This window comes from Pelodiscus sinensis, chromosome 1, assembly GCF_049634645.1.
Source record: "Pelodiscus sinensis isolate JC-2024 chromosome 1, ASM4963464v1, whole genome shotgun sequence".
NCBI lineage: Eukaryota > Metazoa > Chordata > Testudines > Trionychidae > Pelodiscus > Pelodiscus sinensis.
In genome coordinates this window covers 70765742-70787519 of record NC_134711.1, presented here as the reverse complement: position 1 = coordinate 70787519, position 21778 = coordinate 70765742, and the positions used below count along the sequence as shown (strand labels likewise).

General features: G+C 41.5%; 1 protein-coding gene across 6 annotated transcripts in view; it reads left to right on the top strand.

Moving 5' to 3' along the window:
* The window catches only part of PPP1R12A (protein phosphatase 1 regulatory subunit 12A), a 181790-nt gene that overhangs the window by 108413 nt on the left and 51599 nt on the right, over positions 1–21778 (top strand). For all 6 annotated transcript variants that reach the window (XM_075932387.1, XM_075932351.1, XM_075932358.1 and 3 more), the window contains exons 6-10: positions 6278–6352; positions 6768–6856; positions 8057–8214; positions 13355–13482; positions 20585–20800. In XM_075932387.1, coding sequence (XP_075788502.1) covers positions 6278–6352; positions 6768–6856; positions 8057–8214; positions 13355–13482; positions 20585–20800 — 666 coding nt within the window. The remainder of the gene's footprint in view (positions 1–6277; positions 6353–6767; positions 6857–8056; positions 8215–13354; positions 13483–20584; positions 20801–21778) is intronic.

Sequence of the window (21778 nt, the reverse complement as noted above, 5' to 3'; positions counted from 1 at the left end):
AAAAGCCCCAATCGCGAAAATGACGATCAGGGCTTTTTTTCCAGAAAAGCGCGCCTACATTGGCCATGGATGACTTTCCGGAAAACGTGCTTTTCCGGAAAAGCATCCTACCAATGTAGACGCGCTTTTTCCGGAAATACTTGTAACGGAAAACTGTTCTGTTTTAAGCATTTCCGGAAAAGGGTGCTAGTGTAGACGTAGCCCCAATGTGTAGCTTCATTTTTCCCTGCTGTAGGTTCTCGGGTCTTCTGTTGGGCAGAACCTTAGTTTGCAGCAGACCTAAGAAGTCCATAGTTCCTATCTTCTCCAAAATCCAAACATATAATTAAGGAAGTTCTTAGGCATAAAATTTTAAATTGGAATTAGGTTTGTAAATATCTGTAATTTATATAAGGAGGAAGGAACCCACTTAAGGGTAACCTTGTAGTTTGAAAATCAGGCATTATTCCTAGAAGTTTAGATTAGATTTACAGAGACAAAACGCTAAAAAGGATGGCCTTGCCTTTTTTAAATAACTTTTCTGCTTCTGTACTAATGCACACAGAACCACTGGAAAAAATCATGTTCTACTCAGACGACATATTTTCATTGCATCAGAAAGTCAAAATTGATTTAACTGAGCTATATTACTCTTTGTTTTTAAATCTGCCCCTGAAACCTATTTAATTTACCAGGTCGGTCCTTAGACTTTTTTTGTGCAGAGAGGAGATACGTGTGGTAGTGTTAGTTCTCTACCATCCCAGGGAAAACATAGTTATCTTCGGTCAAACTGAGGCAAGAAAGGATGACGGAGAGGCAGATTAGAGTTGAGGAGGAGTCGCTAGGAACATGTGTTTACCTGTGCAACCGAGATGCTCCATTTGTAGATTGGCAAAATACCCAATCAGTGGCTTATCTCTCAGAAATTCTGAATACCCGAATTCAGTTGAAATTAAACTGAGTTGTGGGTTCTGGGCGGCTCTTGAGATCCAAATTGCTTTTATTTAGTGTCCAGCTCTAGATATTTGGCATGATGAACTGTGTGAGTTGAATGCATTTCAAAAAGTAATTTTACCTAAGGAAAATAAGCTTATATCAATAATTCCTAAAAATCAAACATTCACTTAGGTATAATTTTAGGTAGACAGGCTTAAAAACGGTGACCTTACTGTGCCTAGAAATGTGTATAGTGTCTTTAGCAATAATGGAGAACTTTTATTTGTAAAGTGCTGAAAGTGTAGAGCCCACAAATGACTCCAGGCAGGGAGTACATCTGCAGAAAGTTATACAAGTGCTCCCTAAAATTGGCTTTCTGGTATTCAGCTTTTGTCTTTGAAGTGGTTGAGCAAATTGTGACCCGAATCAGCACATTATCTCTTCTGATAGCATAACTTTGTATAAGCGCTTCCATAGAGATTTTTACAAATAGCCTGGTTACTTACGGGCACTTGTCCAGCATTAAATTTTCTTCTGGTGAGCTTTGTGTCCTTTGCAAAACAGAGATCAACTGACAATAAGTAAATCAAATGTAGCTCGATTTTGGTCTGAGCTTTATCAGGGTCCAGTGAAAAAAACATTTGCAAACTGTATGAACAGGTTTCTTCCCCCTCTGAAAATCTCTGACCTGTTGGTGATTCTTGAAGTTGTGGGGTTTTTTTTTCCATTCAGTATGAGGAATCCCTTAAACCTTCTATCCCTGCCCCCTTAGGCACTACTTTTAAAAAGCAAGGAAATGTCTTTTCATTGAAGTTTTCCATATAGAGGCTTGTGTTCCAGTGCCCAGAAAAAGCAAACAATATTAACGTGTATATAGGGTTACCACGTGGCTTAAAAAATACCGGACACACTTGATCTCAGATATGGGGAGGGACACCAGCTGGGAAGGGAGCAGGGCTGGCCAGGAGGATATGTGTGTGGGGAGGAGGAGGACTGGCTCGTGGGAAGCAGGGCTGTGGGGAGAGGGGCGTCGGGGGCAGCGGGAGAGATCGGGACAGGACCAGCTGGCAGGAAGCAGATCTGGCTGGGAGGGGGATCAGGGGCAGCGGGGCTGGCTGGGGGAGATCGGGTGGCGGGGGGACTGGCCGAAGGGAAGCGGGGTTGGCTGGGGCAGAAGCATGGGGGGAGGGGGAGAACTGGCTGGCAGGGAGTGGGACTGACCCAGGCGCATGCAGATCCAGGGGTGCTGCCCGTCGTGCACAGTCCCAGCGAAGCGTGAGCGAGTCCGGCTCCGGGGATTCCACCTCCACATAGTTGTGTACTGCCTGGCTGGTAGACACGCTCACACAGTGTGAGTGTGTCTACCGGCCAGGTGGTTCGCAACTACATACTGATACTCCTAATAACAACAACTTACCTACTTAGAAAATACCGGACACCTGGCAACCCTACATGTATATAGCATGAGAGATAAAATAAGGAAAATATTGCTAGTATATAAATTAATGACATGCCCTCATATGGAATTTTATATTCATTTTCGGCTAGGTGTAGGGGGTGGTGCAGGGGTCAGATTGGTAGGGTAAGGAGGGGCTCAGGACAGGGGGTTGGGAGGTGTATGGGAGCTCAGGGCAGCAGGTGGTGAGTGCAAGTGGCTAGCTGCCGAAAGAGGCTGCGCTCCCTGGCTACTGGCTCCCCAGGGCTGGCCAGGATGGTGGGGGCTACACCGCCCGGCCAGCCGCTCCCCAGGGAATGACCAGGGGCTGCACTGCCTGGATGGTGGCTCACATCCACAGGAACTTTACCTGTGTAAAGTGGTCAGTAACATCCAGGCCCCTGCCCTCAGCAGCCACTTTCTTACCGGTGTTCCTGTCCCACTGGGATCATTTTGCTGTGTAACTGTGCCTGCCAGCAGACTCCTCTCTTTGTATTTTAGGAGGATCAATCATATTCTAGGCAAATCCCGTTGTCCTAGCTCAACCAAACGTTTACCATGCTTAAAATTCTAAGGAAGTTGCATACCAAATTTGGTGGTCCTAGCTCTTACTATTTAGGAGTCTTAGAACAAACACTCAGGCTATGTCTAGACTGCAAGCCTCTTTCGAAAAAGAGCGTCTAGACTGCAAGCGGAACTTTCGAAAAAGTAAGCTGCTTTTTCGAAAGAAAGCAGCAAGTGAGTCTGGATGCTCTCTTTCTAAAAAGCCCTGTTGGCATTCAAGAACGCCTTTTTTTGAAAGAGCACTTTCGAAAAAAGGTGTTCTTCCTCGTGAAATGAGGTTTACCGCCGTCGGAAAAAAAGCCGCGTTCTTTCGATTTAATTTCGAAAACACGGCTGTAGTCTAGACGCAGGTGAAGTTTTTTCAAAAAAAGGCTACTTGAGTCTGGAAAAAAACCCTGAGTCTGGACACAGCCTCAAAGTCAAATGGACAGATAGACACACAAACTCTCTCAAGTATATAGTATGTAGTAGTTTTCAAAATAGCAATCATTTATGCAATTGTGTGAGACAGGTAAATATTACTACCACTATTTTACAATGGGCAGAATTGAAGCATAGGAGCTATGACCTACTAACCTAGATAGTGAGAAACTCTATTAGTAATAAACATTCTGGTTTGGGAATAGTGGGGGGAAACGGGGAAAAAAATAGCGGTTGCAAAGTCAGAATAATAGTTAAATTGTTTCCTCATCTTCTACTGTTCACGCTGGAACAACTGTTTATTTCACAACAGGATGGCAAGACCATGAACTGTTTACAGTATTAGTATTACATCTGAAACACTGTTCTACAGTTCTGAAAGACTATAGCTCTGCAGTTACATAGAGCATAAACAGAACTGGCTTAGTTGACTTGCAGCATATTACTGTTAAGGAGAATGTCCATAAGGAATGAGCTTTTTGGCATTTTGGAAATCTGTACCAGAGAGGCTCCTGGTAGAGCTGATCAAAGTATCATTACTATGTTTGGTCAGTTGCTCTCTGAAAAATTTCCTTTTCTGTACTGAACAACAAAAGAGTGACAAGTGTTCATCTTAAATGATTTTTATAGATTAGATGAGTCAGAACATGTCTCAGTTTAAAATAGAGATTATCTGGAGAGGAAAAAATACTCCATATAGGTCTTATATTTTTATTAAAATTGGGCTATTATCTACAAAATTCACTCAATATAAATATTACCTTGAGCTGTACCCTTAATCAAAATGAAGGTTTCTCTGCAAGTTTATATACAGTGACTAAGAATGTGTCTTACAATCTCTTGCCATGTCTTGATGGTTGTGAAACCTGAAACCAAAGGGAGCATCATTAATTCACAGTACCTGTAAAGTATATTTGTGTAGTTTGAAAAACATTAATTCCAAAGGACAATAGATATATGAGAACATTTATGAGATTAAGGAACGTACGTGTAAGGTTATATTATACCAGAATCCCCTTTATCAGTTTAATATTAAAGACTTACACCAATTATTTTAAGAAAAATTAATTATTCATTTTAAAATTGTATATAAAAGGAGCCTTTATGTTATGAGCAACAGAAAAATTCCTTTCCCTTTGAGCATTTTTAGACCACCTTAGGGAGGATTTGGGAAACAGCTTACCAAATACAATATAATAAAAAGTAACTTGATAATTCAGATATTAATAAGAATTAATAATCAGATATTAATTATATTACATAAAAACACAATGAATAATGTTAAGGTTGCAAAGCCATATATCAGAAGTAACTGTTGCAGGGAGTTCTCAGCCCTAATTCACTGGGCAGAAACCTCTGTCAGGCTATGTGTACACTGCAGAGTTTTTGCACACCTCAAGTGCGTTTTTGCGCAAAAAAATCAGAAGAACAGAGGGGTTTTTGCACAATAGTTATTCCTCTTTCTATGAGGAATAACTCCTTTTTCCCCAAGAGTTCTTGTACAAAAAGATGTGTGTGGCTGGGCAACGGGCTTTTTGGGCAAAAACAGGAAAGAGGAAAAAGCAAAGGTGCCCTAGTGGCCATTCTTTCGATAGCTATCAGCACTTTCTTTTTAGAGTGTGTCCATGCAGTGTGGATTCTCTTGCGCAAAAGCGCATCACTTTTTTTCGATGCGCTTTTGCAGTGTGGACGCACTCTCTTGTGCAAGAAGGTTTTTGCTGAAGATCTTTTGCAAAGCTTCTTGCACAAGAAGCCTATAGTATAGACATAGCCTCAGTCTCTTCAGCTGCCAAACTCTTAACAGTTGTCTATTGAGCATGTATGAACTAAGATTTTCAGAGGCCCATAGCTTGGTCAAACTTGGGTGAATTTTCATAGGGACAGCGAACAGTATATTTTGAACACAGGTGATCCGGCTGCCACATGTCAAGTCCTTGTTCCAAAGCACGTATTCGTTGTTTTTGCAGTTTGTAAGAAACATTTTAATATGGGTAAACATGTTTTTTCCTAATCCATGTTTTGAGAAACAGATGAACAGTTAAATACTGAAATTCTCCAAAAGTATTCAGCCTAAAGAAGACACTTATGGTACATTTCAGTTCAAATGGCTAAAGTTGGTAAGCTTCAGGCAACTGAAAATAGGGTCTTATAAATGAAGATGTCAGGCAACCTTAACTATAGGCAGTCTTACCTACACTGCTTTTATCTATGTATGTGGTGCAAATTAAAAAATTAACTTCATGAGCCATGGGCCCACAACAAATAGAAAGTTGCAGATGTCTCCATCTAAATGAAATTGCATCCATTCCCCATGATATATCAGTCACTTGTTCATCCTACACACCCCAACATTCTCTGAGAACCATAAAATGAGAAGCTGTTGGGATGAGTTTAAACCCCAGTGAGGCTGGGAGTAAGATAAATGTCTTTCAAATGTTTATTTTTACTTGATTCATGGCATTACAGTATTTAAAATTCTGCCACAAGAAAATATTTTTTTCCTGCAGAGAAATGCTTTACTAAGCATGTTTATTTTCCTGCTCATTCTAGCTTCAGCTAGAGGTGGATTTGCAAAATTCTGCTGAAACACTGTTAAAAAGGTGGAACTCTATCAATTATGATATTGAGATATAGCTTATACTTACGGCTATTAGCCAGGATGGGTAGGAATGGTGTCTCTAACCTCTGTTTGTCAGAGGCTGGAAATGGATGACAGGAAAGGGATCACGTGGTGATTACCTGTTCTGTTCACTCCCTCTATCGGGCATTGGCCACTGTTGGAAGACAGGATAGTGGGCTAGATGGACCTTTGGTGTGACCCAGTATCGCCAGTCTTATGTTGTATGTCTGATACTATGATCATATGACTAGAAGACATCTGTTTTTAAATCCTACTTTTACAATTATGTAATTATTACGTTTTCTCTTGTGCGTCCGTCCCAGGGTCAGACAGCATTTGATGTAGCAGATGAAGATATTCTAGGATATTTAGAAGAATTACAAAAGAAGCAAAATCTGGTAGGTTTTTTGAGATGTCCGTGTCGCTCTATATATGTATATTGGTACAGATGTGCTTATGTACAAGATATAACCAGTTGAGATTAATATATGGATTTAACCTTCAGGTTTGACTTGAGGTACTAACTTTCCTTCTGTGCTACTCTTACTTGTTCTACATGGTCAGTGAAGTTGATCTGAAAATCTTGAAAGGAAAAATGATGTTCTTCAGGCAAAGCTTTCACTATACTTAACTACCTAAGGAAAATGCTGTACTGTTATTTGGCATATGCTAGTTTGGGGGCATTAAGTTACATATGTTGTAAATACAGGATTTCTTATCGTCTGCAGAAGATGGTATCTTTTAATATTTTTATTAAATGTGCAATTGCTATCATTATGTCAATTTAATTATATCATTTTATGTCTCTCAAAGCTTCATAGTGAAAAACGGGAAAAGAAATCTCCCTTAATTGAATCTACAGCCAACATGGAAAATAATCAGTCTCAAAAGCCATTTAAAAAGTAAGTAAATCATTAAGATGTGCCTGCTGAGGAAAATAACTTCATAAACTTTCACAAATACTAATATACAGGCAGTCCCCAAGTTATGCGGATCCGACTTATGTCGGATCCGCAGTTACGAACGGGGATTTTCTCGCCCTGGAGGACTGGAGCGGCGGGACGCCTGGTCCCACCGCCCGCCTCCTCCGGGGCGAGAAAAGCTGCTCCCTGTCTCCCTGGTCTGCTGGGGGAGCCAGCAGACCAGGGAGACAGGGAGCAAAGCGGCGGAGGACCCGGGCCAGACCCGCGGCGCTGATCTGGAAGCGCTGCTGGTCCGGCCCGGGTCTTCCGCCGCTTTGCTCAGCGTCTCCCTGGTCTGCAGACCAGGGAGACGCTGAGCAAAGCCGCGGAGGACCCGGGGCCAGACCCGCGGTGCTTCCAGCTGATCTGGAAGCGCCACGGGTCCGGCCCCGGGTCCTCTGCGGCTTTGCTCAGCGTCTCCCTGGTCTGCTGGGCGGGGGGACGCAGCTAGTGCCTGCCCCCTCGCCCCCCAGCAGACCAGGGAGGCGTGGAGCAAAGCCCGGGGCCTGTGGTAGAGCAGGTGTGGCGCTGCCGGTTGGTCCTGCAGCACCGCTCCTTGGCGCTACTGGACCAACCCGGCAGCACCCCAGCTGCTCTGCCCCAGGAGTCCTGATTCAGCCGCTGCTGATCAGTTTCAGCAGCGGCTGAATCAGGACGCCTGGGGCAGAGCAGCTGGGGTGCTGCTGGGTTGGTCCAGTAGCGCCGAGGAGCGGCCGTGCTACTGGACCAACCCAGCAGCACCTGAGCTGCTCTGCCCCAGGCGTCCCCAAGTCAGCCGCTGCTGAAACTGACCAGCGGCTGACTACAGGAAGCCCGAGGCAGAGTTGCTTTGCCCCGGGCTTCCTGGAATCAGCTGCTGATCAGTTTCAGCAGCAGCTGACTTGGGGACGCCTGGGGTTCTTAAGTTGAATCTGTATGAAGTCGGAACTGGTGTCCAGATCCAGCCGCTGTTGAAACTGATCAGTTTCAGCAGCGGCTGAATCTGGATGCCAGTTCCGACTTACATACAGATTCAACTTAGGGACTGTAGGTTTGTTCTTATCTTGTACGTAACCCGGGGACTGCCTGTATATTTGGTTGGTTTTACTGAAGTTAAGAATAAATATTCTATACTATTTAAATTAATATTTTTGATTCCAGTAAAGAAACTTTGATTATTGAGCAAGAAAAGATTGCATCTAATATTGAGTCTCTCGAGCAAGAGAAAGTGGATGAAGAAGAGGAGGGAAAGAAGGATGAATCTAGTTGCTCTAGTGAAGAGGATGAGGAAGAAGATTCAGAATCTGAAGCAGAAACGGGTAAATAATTTTACAGAAGTCTCTTTGGCTTAGGTTGTTGCTTCAGTTAAATGCATTAATCTGGGATTTCATGATAATGGGAATTCATTATAGTAGTTTCTTGATTCCACTTTGTTTGCTGATGGCTACTTTCTAGTTTTTAATAGTTTTAAAACAAGTGTAAATCCCCACTTATAAACACAAAATGTAATTCATATGAATGAAGCCTTTTGCCATTGGCTATATTTTTTTAAATGTATGGCAGTGATTGGAATTGAAACTTTTAATTCAATAACTTGTAAATTTCTAATCAATATTTTTAATCCGAGAATAATATAAAGTAGCAGAGACCTCAAAAACATACCTAAAAAGAAATATGAGTGGGGAGGCGACAAAGGAAAAGACAGAAATCAGACCTCTATAGGTAGAGTTGTTTGCTCATCATTCTAATAATTCCATATATCGTGGAGCATGGAAAAGCAAACTTCCTCACGTGTTCTGCAATCTTGGAGCAGTCTCTGACAAACATAATGGATAATTCTGGCTTAGATATCGAAAAATTAAAGAGATCAGTATTTTGGATTGATATTAATATACTGGAATACATTTGGTTTTAAAAGTAATATTTTTTTCAGCAGCTCAACATCTGCTTTACATACAACTTCAGCTCAAGATTAATGGTAATCAAAAGAGCTTGGATTCATTTGTAGAGAAACTGGTACTCCAGCAGACTTGTTTAAAAGTCTAAGTTGGATGCCTTTGTTCAGACTTCTCTGTACACTCCTAGATTAGGGCAAATGTTCAGCATTTGGGGGGGGAGGAAGTTTGTGCGTGCGTGCGCGCGCGCTTCTAACAATATTGTAACAATATTTAAACGATTCCAAAATACAAATGGAGTGGACTGGGGGAATTTGCGGCCATACTGCTTTGTAGCATCCTCTTCCTAAACCCAACCTACCCCAAATGTCATCAGAATTTGCCACCTCTTCTCATACACCACCAAATGACATAGTAGTTCTTCTCATCTCCTCACAATCCTTCCTCTCCTATCTACTTACGTTGATGTTGGAAAAACAAAGCTGCTGTTGCCTGATTGGATGACTTTCTTCCCACCTGCATCTGGCTGCTCTAGGGTCTGCCCCTTGAGCTTGATAGAGAAGTTGACTGATCTACGTGAATGATCAAACAATTTTCTGAGAAGTTACCCGCTGTTTTCCCAACTGCCCCTTTTCCCCTGCAGACAGATCAAATGCGGAGCTTTTCTCAATCAGCATACAGAAGCAGTGGTACCTAGATCATTACCTGGACCATCACGTATATCAGGGGCAGGGTTTTATGCCTGCATGTGCTGTAAGGTGAATGATTAAATACATAGCTTAAACTTGTTTTCTGTGTGATTGCAAAGCCATATTAGGCAGTCTTGGCTATACTAAGACAGCAAAGCTTTTAATATGCAAAGCAAAAGTGAAGCATTTGACACAACTGTAGTTGTAAGCACATTTTATTCTAGAGTTCTAAAATCTTATGGAACAAAAAATCTCACTGGTATTTGGCAAAAAAAATTGTAGATAGGTATATATTTTTGAAACCTAATTTATTGACATGCGTCAGAATATCTAGATACACTCAATATATATTTACATTATATAGTTTTCTATTTTAGTCTATTACCATTTTAATCCTGATTTTCAAGAACACTGTAAATCGTTAATTTGAAAGATTTCACTAATTATTTTATAAATTTTCATTGGGACTTTTTTTTTAGTCTCCTTTCTAGTTTGATTTGCCACTTCCTGAACATAGGTCTCTGAACTACAAAAGGCTCATAATAATGATCCATATGAGAGAGAGTGTGCATTTTTTAGGCTTTCCCTTTGGTTCTCTGATTCTCATACAGGGTTCTAATTACCCTCAGAAAGATCCTCTTTCTTTTAAAAATACACTTCAGATAGTTCCCTTCTCTGTCAACTTGCTGTTCACCATCAGGTCTTAGCTGCCTCACCTTTGAAAGTTCTGTGGGAAGGTTGTGACAGATGATGACACTTTATCAGATGGACATTCCGACAGTGAAAAATAAAATTCTTCCAGAGCAGAAAAGAGATTTGGATCATTTGAGTGTTTCTAAGTTGCTTTTGTCATGTGTTTAATCTTTGTTAAAACTATTGGCATTATAACAAGGATATTCATATACAAAATCAGTAAAATTATCTCGGGCATAGTGATTTGAACTACCTTTATTGATTAAAATGTCAGCTGTCTCTGTTCATTTTCAAATATTCTGCCTTCATACAGTTCACCCACCTAAGCTACATTTCAGCACTGAACCAATAAAAATGCTATAAATATTTGCTATAAATAAAATTGTGGGATGGGGTAAGCACCAAAACCCTTACTGGATTTTCATAGTTTTTAAATTTTAATAAGACATTCTTCTTTTATAATTGGTTAATGATGTACTGCAAAATCACTCTCAAACTTAGTCAAACATCACTTAGATTTTTAGATTTTCCTGCATTCTTGTGTAGAGAAGCTGAGGTTTGTTAAATTGTCACCTTTGATACATCATGTAGTTTTCTGCTTCAGTTACTGAGCTAGCTATGCTTCCTGAACTCTGACTTTTCTATGTTCTCTTGATTACTAGTAGATGGGTTTTGTGCCAGGAAAATTTGACTGAGACACAAGAATTAATTTTCATGTAAACTTTGGACTTTCTTTAATATAAACAAGGCTTTTATCATACTTTATTTGGCAAGCAACAGAATTTAGGCTTTTCCCTGAAGACCTGACTCTCTTAATTTCAGCTGCACTTTCCCCTTTTTCCCAGTATTCCTCTTAATGTAGTTTTATAGTGAAAATTCTCAGAAATTTAAGGAAGATTCCAGTTGGATAATGTAAAGCTCTTTACCACATAATGTGGTGTTGCAAACTCCTGTGACTTATCACAACTGGTAGGATAGCTGGTGTGTTCTTAACCTTAGCTCCCCAAGGCCATTGATTATGTGAGAATCCCCTCTTTTTTAAAGATAAATTTCTATTCCTGGGGGTTGTGGGCAGAAAAAAGCTTAAATACAAGTACAGCCTCATATGTTGTACAGGTAAGCTGATCAGAAAGTAAATAAAAACCTAGTGTGTGTTAATTTTTAAATGTCATGATTTGTGGGGTAGGTTGACTTCTGGGGTATGTCTAGACTACAGTAAAACTCCAGTTCTTAGGCATCCAGTGGTCCATCACTCCTGATAGTCTGACACCAACTGGAACCTGGAAGTGCTCTGGCCAGCCAGACAATTGGAGCTGCTCTGCTCCCAACTTTCCCAAGTCCGATGCTGGTCAGTTTCAGCAACAGCGGATTTGGGGAAGCCTTGGGGCAGAGCACACCAGCTGCTTTGCCCCAGACTTCCCCAAGTCCAGCACTGCTGAAACCGACCAGCGGTGGACTTGGGGAAACCGGAGGCAGAGCAGCTGGAGTGCTGCCAGGCTGGTTCCGCAGTGCCGCTCAGGTGAGGGGCCGCGCTATGGGACCAACCCGGCAGCACCCCAGCTGCTCTGCCCCCGGATACCCCAAGTCTGCTGCTGCTGGAACTGACCGGCAGCAGACTTCAGGAAGCCGGGGGCAGAGCTTCCCCAAGTCCGCTGCCGGTCAGTTCCAGCAGCGGCGGACTTGAGGTAGCCGGGGGCAGAGCAGCTGGAGTGCTGCCTATGCTGCGCAGTTCCCTGCCGCGCCTCCCTCCCTCCCCCAGAGTCCTCATAGCCCTCCTTCCGGTACTCTGGCATATCCAATAATCCGGCAACCCATGGGTCCCAAAGGTGCCGGGTTATTGGAAGTTTACTGTACATGCCTCTGTCGGCAGAGGCATGTAAATTAGACTACTCAACATAGTCAATGAAGTGGGGATTTAAATCTCCCCTGCTTCATTAAAATAAAAATGGCCACCGCGCTGTGCCGGTTTAGCTGATCGTCGGCACAGCCCAGCAGTTGAGATACAGATCGGTTCAACAGGGAACGCCTTTGTCGACCGTTCCTGTAAACCTAGTTTCACAAAGCATAAGGGAGCGGTCGAGAAAGGCGTTCCCTGATGACCGATCCGTGTCTTGACACGATATCACATCACCAAGACCCCCTCCAACCTGTAGATGTGCTTGTTTTACTTGTATTAAGTAAAATGTGTTAAGTGCTAGGCTTGCCAATTTTACCTGGAATCAGAATCCAAGCCACGTACTTTGCCATGTGCATCACCAAAATAAAGATTTTGCTGTTAGTTTAAGTTCCAACAATTTTTTTTATTGATTAATCATTCTCCCAGGTCTGTATTGTCTCTTCAGTGCTTATATACATTAAAAGTAGTTTAAACTAGTGGATAACATATATGAATGAGTTTGTATGGGGAGCAGATGGTTGAAGTAAGGAGATACCAATGTTCAGTTATTTACTTTTTACATCAGAACTTCACAATAATATCTTCGTACTATAGTGGTTATAGTTCTATATTAGACCTGTTTTCCCTTTTGACTGACTTTTTAAAATAGAACTAGTCTTACTGTAGTGTACACTCATCGTGCTATGTAAATAGTCCTATATAATCTTTGAAAACACCAAATCAGAATTTGTATTTATTTGCCTAATTGTAGTATATTACTCTGTATAAGGTACTTGTGCTTCAAATTACACAGGTGCTTTTAGAGACTTAAACACACAGATGAATGTGTTGTTGAATTGGAACCTTTGTTAATAAAGATAGAAAAGAATGTTGTAGTTTAGGAATAAACAGTTATAGCCTTCTGCAGGCAAGCAGTCCATACCTAACAAGGATTGCATTACCCAGACTGTCCAAAACAAAGTAGGCTGATTTTTTTTTTCCTTCATGCATTTGAGAGCTTAACTTTTTTGAGGGGAATCTGCAAATTACTAGGGCATGAAGTTGCAACCTTTAAGAGCACATAGTTCTGACTAATATAAATAGGAGTGCTGTATGCCTAACAACTATGGGAAAAGTTCTTATCTTTGACCAAGCGATATTAAAATGAGGCAGGAGCAAACATTAAAGAACAGAAAATGGGTTGACTAACAGTACGTTACTTGGAACTTTTAACTAGTCTCAACTATTCATTTAAAATACGATGTCAAGAAATATACAAATGACCTATCTTAAATATTTTTTTCAGACAAAACCAAACCCTTGGCATCTGTAACTAATAATGCAAATAACATTAGTACACAACCAGCTTCTGTAGCTGTGACAACATCTTTGATAAGCACTGGTCAAGTGACACCTACATCACCCATTAAGAAGGTAAAAAAAAATTCTTTATGTATTTGTTTGTAGACAGTATTAGTGTTCTCTTCAAATGTTGTGTGTTGATTCCTGTGTAAAAATGTGAATTGGCTTGACCAAATGAGTCTTAGGTAATACACAATGAATATTGGAGGTTTTTGTTATTCATTATTAGAATATTTGCCTTCACTCAATAAAACTTAAAAGCTTTAAGTATTTTCCATCCTGTTTTACTGTGACTTCTATATCTGTGTTGCATACCTGAAGGATTTTAGTTGTTTAACAACAACTTTTTCCAAGAAAAAGCATCTCTGTTAAACATTTAGGCTTTGTCTACACTGACAGCTTCTTGCGCAATAACAGCTGTTCTTGTGCAAAAACTTGCCTGCTGTCTACACTGCACAAGTATTCTTGCGCAAGTAAATCTACAGTATAGTGTTGTAAAACAGGGCTTCTTTCGGAAGAGTTATTCCTTTCCCCATGAGGAATAAGCCCTCTTATGCAAGAGCTCTTCCACAAGAGGGCAGTGTAGTCGGGCAACATGAATTTCTTGCGCAAGAAGCCCCTATGGTTAAAATGACCATCAGAGATTTCTTGCGCAACAGAGCATCCATACTGCTATGGATGCTCTTGCGCAAAAGCACATGGAAGTGTGGACGCGCTCTTGTGGAAGATTTTTTGCACAAGAACTCTTCCGCAACAGACTTAACTAAAATATATAGTAAGATGTGTATATATAGTACATGTTGGGACCATGTGTGTGTTGTTGACCAGTGTTGGAAGCAATTAAGCTACTCATAAACCTGGATAGATAGGTAGAATGGAAATTGTTAAAAAGTTACTTTTTGTTTTAGACATATTTGCTACATTTTTAGACTTGTTGGAAGAGGGTCTTGAGGCGAGAAATCTGCTCAGGTCCTCTGTCATAAGCTTTCAGTCTCCTGTCAGTATTTCTCTGTAGTTGAGGGTGGACTCCCATATAGTATTTTATTTTTAACTGTTCTGTACTTGGTTCTTCACCGCCTCCTTTTGCTCTCTGTGCCAGTTCCAAAGTGTTCATGGGTGTAAACTCATGGAGCTGAATTAAAAATCTCAATATATCTCTGCTGCTTCTGCCCACATTTGGCAAATCTGAGGTTAACAATATTAGAAATGAAATTGCTTTTTCTAGTCAAAATTTTATTAAATGGTGAAACAACTTTTTAAATACATTTTCAATCTTGGCCGATCTTAGTCATGTTTATCACCAAACCCTGTTAGTTACAAAAATAACAGATTTAAAGAGCAGAAACAATATGTTGAGCATAACTCTCCAAACGAGTCCTGTGAAAATGGCTTATGCAGAAGAGGAAATACCTCAAACTCTAAAAACCTGCAGTCTCAGAACCTTTATAAAATATTTGCTCCAACATGAGCTGATCAGAATTTTGTCCTTTGATACATGTGAATGTAGTGTCCCCTCTAATTGGTACTTGTGGGTGTAATAGACACAAAATGTGTGGTGTTGTTTAGTAATTTTTAAAACAAGTACAGTAAAGAACTCTGCATTGAAATGGTAGGCATGTTACTTTCAACATTTTATTTTAAAAGTTTTTCTTAAATTGTTTAAAGTGTCTGTTGAAACAAGGATAGAAGATCCCATCTCTCCCTGCAACTCTGTCCTGGAAAATAATACACAGCAGTACTAACTTGGGCAATTTTCTGTTCTAAATTCTTAACTCAATTTTAAACAAAATAGAACAAAACATTGCACGGTGTTCATTTGTCAGTCTGGAATCATGTTTTTGTATTATACATCAACAGGCTAAACTGGCCAGATATCATTTGTTTAATTTGCTTTTCATATTTGGAAGTAATATGTAAGGCTGTTATAACTTGCATGAGCTGGGAGAATATTCTCTCTGTGCTAAATAAGAGGGAAAGGGTGGCCCCTGGGCTGATGCCGTCATCCTGTTTTTTCCAAATCCTGTATTAAAAATATCAAAGCGAAGTTGTCTTAACATATCGATTCTTAATATTTGTTAAAATTTAAAATAGCATTGCCTCTCTGTTTCTAAGGATGGCATGTAGTATAGGTTGGACCTCTCTGGCACCTTCAGGACCTGACCAGTCCCAAATGAGGGAATTTGCTGGACTAAAGGAGGTCTCTTGCTACCAGCCCCCAGCTTGCCTCCCCTTCCACTGGCAGCCCAGACTGCTGTGTCCCCCAGCCCTGACCCCACTAACAGAGCTGCTGCAGATGCCATGTCCTCGGCCCCACTACCTTGCCACTAAAGTTCCCAGACAGGACTCCCTGGTCCAGGAACATCCGTGGTCTTGCTGGACCATGGATGTTGTGGGATGAGAGTCCCAGTTTTTGGAGGACCAACCTGTATTAGCAGTATGACAAGGAAAACTGATGGGGATAAAAGGGGTGTCTTGGTTTTAGGCTGTAATGGATAGGAGTCCTGATTAGCACTCAGTGATTAAGGAGTTAAACTCAGGTAGCTAGAAAAGGTGTTGATCAGGTGACCGGGAGAGCTAATTGAGATAATGTTGACATTTGAACTGGATATAGATTGTTTCCCTGCTTTCTTTGTATGGGAGAGAGAAACCAGGAGTTGAGAGACAGACAGAATGATTTAAACCCAGGCAGGACAACTATGTCTCCAAGGAATTTGGGGCATGGGCATGGACTGAATAAAGAGAAAATTGGAAGTAAGTAAAGGGAAAATGAATCCAGTCACATTCAGGGTAATTCTTTTTTTAATATTTTGTGGTTTGGTTTGAATTACTCTGTGTGGATTTATGCCATGCCTCCCCTCCCCATTTACTGCATTGCATTGTGCCCAGAGACTTTTCTCTGTTTCAATTTGTTTTCCTTAGTTGCTCTATAACATCTAGCAATCAAGTATGCTTTATCAAATTTACAATGTTATTTAATGGTAAGTAGAAGAAATTAGCTTTAGTTTTTTAGATTCTCCGTGCTTTGATTAAAAGTACATCTGAACTGGTGGTGTATGGGCAAACTGGTAGCGTTATGTATTGCTGAGTAGTAGAATTAAACTTCCAGATTTTGGAGTATTACTTTATACTGGAGTAATTATGTGAAAAGTGGTAGTTTAGCTTTATTTTTGAAGACCTCATCAAAGGCTTGTCATCTTTCATAGCAACATTTGCAGGTGTAAAGAACACACTTCTGTGATGAGAAGAGAGAAAGAAATAAAATATAGACTAAGTTCAAAAAATAGTTATAGGTTTCTAATGATAATGGTCAATATATTGTGTGGAGATGAGAGCATCATAGAATGTATATGTATGTTCTGACTAAAGGTGTCAATAAAAGGTCACATTCACATGCCACAGCCTATTAAATGCAGTCACTCTTGCTTAATTCTCTTTTATTTGCTGGAGTCAGGGACTCATGATCATTAACAGCCTTCGGTATCTTATTCTCTTAGTTGATAAAGGCTGACTTAGTGAGATGACACGCATTTGCAAATTGCATGCTACTGGCTGATCGATAGAGTTGCACATCATTTGTGTGCCCTAGATGGTTGCAAAGACATACCACTTTTCATCTTTGTAATGTAGAGATGCAAAGAGCAAAACAAGGGTCAGTATTGACTAAGGATTGGGCACAGTGAAATGCAGGCTTTTTAATAGGTAAAGAACATACTTCCCACTGACCAACAATAATTGCTAGTTCATAGCTGTGCTTCTCAGCTGTAAATACAAACAGCTCAGGTGGATGTTCCCAACCAGAAAAGAGGCTACCGTTAGGCGGATTTTCAGTCAGCACAGTGATATGTGTCCATGGTTTACAGTGTGGCCATTTGAATGATCTGCTCTTTGCCCAGCCTTCATACCCCTTCCCAACATTTCTGCACTCTGCTTGCTCCAAGTTTTCCATCATTCTAAGCCAGTGGTCTCCAACCTTTTTATGCCCAGGATCACTTTTTAAATGTCAGAACAAACCAAGATCTACCCCATCCTTCCCTACCCTTTCCTTGAAGCCCCGCCCTCTCTGTTCTCCTCCTCTCCATCAATTGCTATCCCCATCCCTTATACATTCTCAGGGTATGGCTACACTGCTGCTTTTTTTTCGATTCTTCTGTAGGAAGAGGTTTGTCCAACATTTGGCCTGTCTAGACTGGGCCAAATGTCAGAAAAATCCCTTCTTTTGGAAGCTCTCTGACTCCTTGTGGAACAAGGAATACAGGGGTTGCCGAAAGAGCATACTTGTTCTTCTGCTAAAAAAAAGCGGAAGAACAACGGTGTCTCTGGAGGCAGAAGAGTTTTTACGGGATACCAGAGATACCTCTGGTATCCCGTAAAAACTCTTGTAGTCTAGCTGCACCCTCATTGGGTTGAGACAGGATGTGTGGGCTCTGGGGTGGGAATGAGGGATTTGGGTGTGGGAAGGGGGTGAGGTGCAAGCTCTGGGAGGGAATTTGGATGCAGGAGGAGGTAGAGACGGGGATGCTGGCTTGGGGAGGGGGCTCCAGTCTGGGGAGTGTTGGGGTCAAGTGAAGGGTTGGGGTGCTGAGCAAGCCACAGGCTTGTGGATGTGAGGGTGCAGGAGGTTGGGTTGGGGTATGTGAGGGGCAAAGGGCAGGGAGGTTGGGAGTATGATGGGCTCAGGACACAGATTTGCAGTGTGTGGATGGTGTAGGAGTGTTGTGGCAGAAGACTGAGGATGTGGGGGTGCAGGAGTTTGGGGATGTGAGAGGCTCAGAACAGGGGGTTCCAGTGTATGATAGGCTCAGATTTGGGGTCAGGAGGCGGTACAGGAGTGTTATGATGCTGTGGCCAGATGGGAGCTTGGCCCCAATTGGGGGTTTGTTGGCCAGGCTTCATTTTTAAATAAAATATTATGTCAAAGACAAAAGATTTCAGCGTTGTCTTTATTTATGAGAAGGGTGGGGAACCTGTTTTGAGTCAGGGGTCACTGACCCACAAAAAAGTCAGTCGGGGTCACACAAGTGAGATGCAGAAAAAATAACTCCTCCAAATCCCCCCAAGCCTTACTAATGTGGCCCCAACTGTGCTGGTTGGAGCAGGGGACATGGTACTGGGGAAGGGTGCTAGTGGGTGCTGAGGCAGGGACAGAGTGCTGTAGCAGGGGACAGGGTGCCAGTGGGTACTGAAGCAGGGGACAGGGTGTTAATGGGGGTAGGGAACAGGCTGATGGGGCAGGTGGTAGGCTGCAGTGGGTGCTGGGGCAGGGAACAGGGTGTTGGTGGGGAAAGAGAACAGGGAGTCCCCAGCACGCGCCTCCTCCCAGGACTTGCATCCACCCTGCGGGAAGCCGGTGCTACCTCCATTGTTGCTAGAGGTAGATAGTGGGGCTTCTTGGGAGTGGGGGAAAATGGGGGGGCCCTGAACGCCTCGCGATTGACTGGTCGGGGCCTCCCGATTGACCAGTCGATTGCAATTGACAGGTTGGTGACCATGGTTCTAAGCCTTTTCTTTCTGTCGCATGCGCGCACACACACACGTTGACTAGTCGATTAGCTGATAAATGGGGAAACTGCAGAGCCCCCTCTGTGGCTCTGCCTTTTAAATGTATTATGAGATGGCAGGCTCTTAATGCATTTAAAAGGCTGAAGCGCGGTGGAGGGGATTGGGCACAAGCAGGGAATCAGCTGCTAAGTGCTAAGTGCCTCCACTTCCTCCCACGGAGATGGTTCTGGGGGGGTGGGAGGGAACTATCTTTTAAGCTGGCTCCCCCCACTGCCTTGCTGCCTCTCTTTGATAGAGGCAGCAAGGGTGGGAGAAAGTGACTAGTCAAGTCATTAGTCAACTATCCGATAAGCATATGCTTATCAGATAGTCAACTAGTTGCTTACATTCCTAGTGATTCCACAGTTAGGTGTGCTGTGTGACACTGAAAATTTGATCTTTCTAATAGTTGCCAGTTAGGATATGACTTTCTAGGCTGGTGTTAAGTGGTTAAAGCTAAAGCTTAATGTTTTGATATACAGTTGTATAAAGGTGCTCAGTGTGGGGAGAAGGGTGTGTGTGAGAGAGAATACCTGAAGGTACTGAATGTAACAGTGGCGGTGTTGTAAGTAGTTCCAGCTTTTATGTATGCTAGATTTTAAAATTTTGGATTTTGAGTCTCTGAAGTATTTTAGTAACAGAAAAGAAAGAACATTTTGAATAAAACTTTGATTGTATCAATGTTGTATCAAATTATTAGAAACTGGAATACATTGGTCATTTAGCTTATCTATATATTACATATGGTAAGTTTTATGTTTGGGGTCTCCCATGTGAGAAGTACAGCAGATAAACTTTATCTAAATGTGGATGATCAGAATATTGTAATTATCCTTGTTATATGAAAGCTTGATTGCTTTTGTTTAAGGAAACTAAATGATATTTTGGATCAAAACATACTATTTCACAACATGGTCTAGTGTATTTAATAGGAACTTTTACCAAGGTATTAGAAATGTCTTGTTGCTTTTAAATATTTTGTGCTTTAATGAAGAGAAATGTACATGAATTGGGATTGAAACCAAAAAACAAAAAAAAACCCCAACCCTCCTTTTCCTTCTGTTTCCATTTTTTCACTCTTCACCTTTGTGTCTTGTCTTAATTGGCTTTAGTATGATTTCATTCCTCCTGTAATGCCTGTGGCGGAGTCAGTAGATCCTGCATCATGGAGGCAGGGCTTGCGCAAAACTGGCATTGTTCTTGTGCCCAGTAAAGGTGAAAAGTCTATGGTGAGACTTTGGTGTGCACAGGATTGGTTTCAGATTGCAAAGTAACACATTTAATCAAAAGGTTGATGCCAGAGTTGCATGGCTTTCAGGTGGGTGTGTGTGGGTGTGTGTGTACATTTTTTGTTTGCATCTTTTTCACAGTGTGTATTATGAAGTGTGGGCTTTTTTTTCTTCCCTCAAGCTAACTTCTAGAAAAGTCATTTTCCTTTTTTCAGACCTTTATTTTTTTTATGTCATTAACCTACCCAGGAAATGAAATACATTGGTTTCCCCTTCCTCCACCCAAAAAATCCCATCAAGTATGATGACTTGAAATAATAAATATTTTGAAATACCCCTAAGAAGCATGAAATACCAAAGTTATCATGAGTTAATGGCCTTTAACTTGATGATGTCTTTGTTTACAGTTTCCAACTTCAACAACCAAGGTTTCTTCCAAAGAGGAAGAGAGAAAAGATGAATCTCCTGCCTCGTGGAGGTTAGGTCTTCGAAAAACTGGCAGCTATGGGGCACTTGCCGAGATTACAGCTTCCAAAGAAGCTCAGAAAGAGAAGGACTCTACAGGTGTTATGCGTTCCGCTTCAAGCCCAAGACTTTCTTCTTCGTTAGACAACAAAGAAAAGGTAAACATTTTCAGAATATATAATACAACACATCTAAGTTCTGGTCAGTTAACTTAGTGTAAATATTAGTACTCATATTTATCATGACATTGCAGTGGAGTTGATAATGCTCTTATAAAGTGTTACTAAAAGTCAGCTGTTAATTGTGGCATTAAGCTATTGCTTTTGATAGCTATTAGGCCTTCCTCAAAAAAGAGCGCAGCTGTTGTGCTCCTTTTTCAAAAGCATAGCAGTCGTCCCCATCCATGCAGACCAGCTTCATTATATGGTGCAAGAATGTATGTGGAGGACCTTGCTGCCTTTGGAAAGACTAATACCATGAGACTAATACTATTGACTATTCATTACAAACTTCCACGTTCCGCCTTTGAAATGTACAAATGCTTTTAAGCTGGCTCCCTCCAGCACACCTCTACTTCTTCCCTTGCTGCCTCTTTGTGATAGAGGCAGCGGGCGAAGGGGGGGGGGGGCAAAGCACGATTAGTTGACTAGTGTCAACTAATTGATTAGTCACTTACATCCCTAGGTCAAAGATTGTGATAGTTTCTGACCTTTGCAGCAGAGGGCTGGGTGGTGAGGCTCCTTATACCCTTTCATTCACACGTGAACAAGGATTAATCTTGTATCTTGTTAAATTAATAATTTAAAACTTTTTTTTTTTACTGATTTGGCTAATAGCTATTTGAACAAAAGTAACTTAATAGTTTTGTTGGTTCTTATAAGCTGTGTTCTCTTTGAGCTGTGTGGCAGCACAGCTTTGCAGGTGATTAATCAGCCCCGCTCAGTCAGTCAGTCAGCTCCATGCACAGAACCCTGAGCCTCTGACTGGGGGGTGGCTGATTAATCACCTGTGAAGCTGTGCTGCCCAGCACCTTAGTGGGAACACTGCTTACAAAATACTGTAATTCCTTTTTTTATTATTATTTTTATTGTAAAGTTCTAATGTCTTTGTGAATATAGTTCTAATTAAATATATTT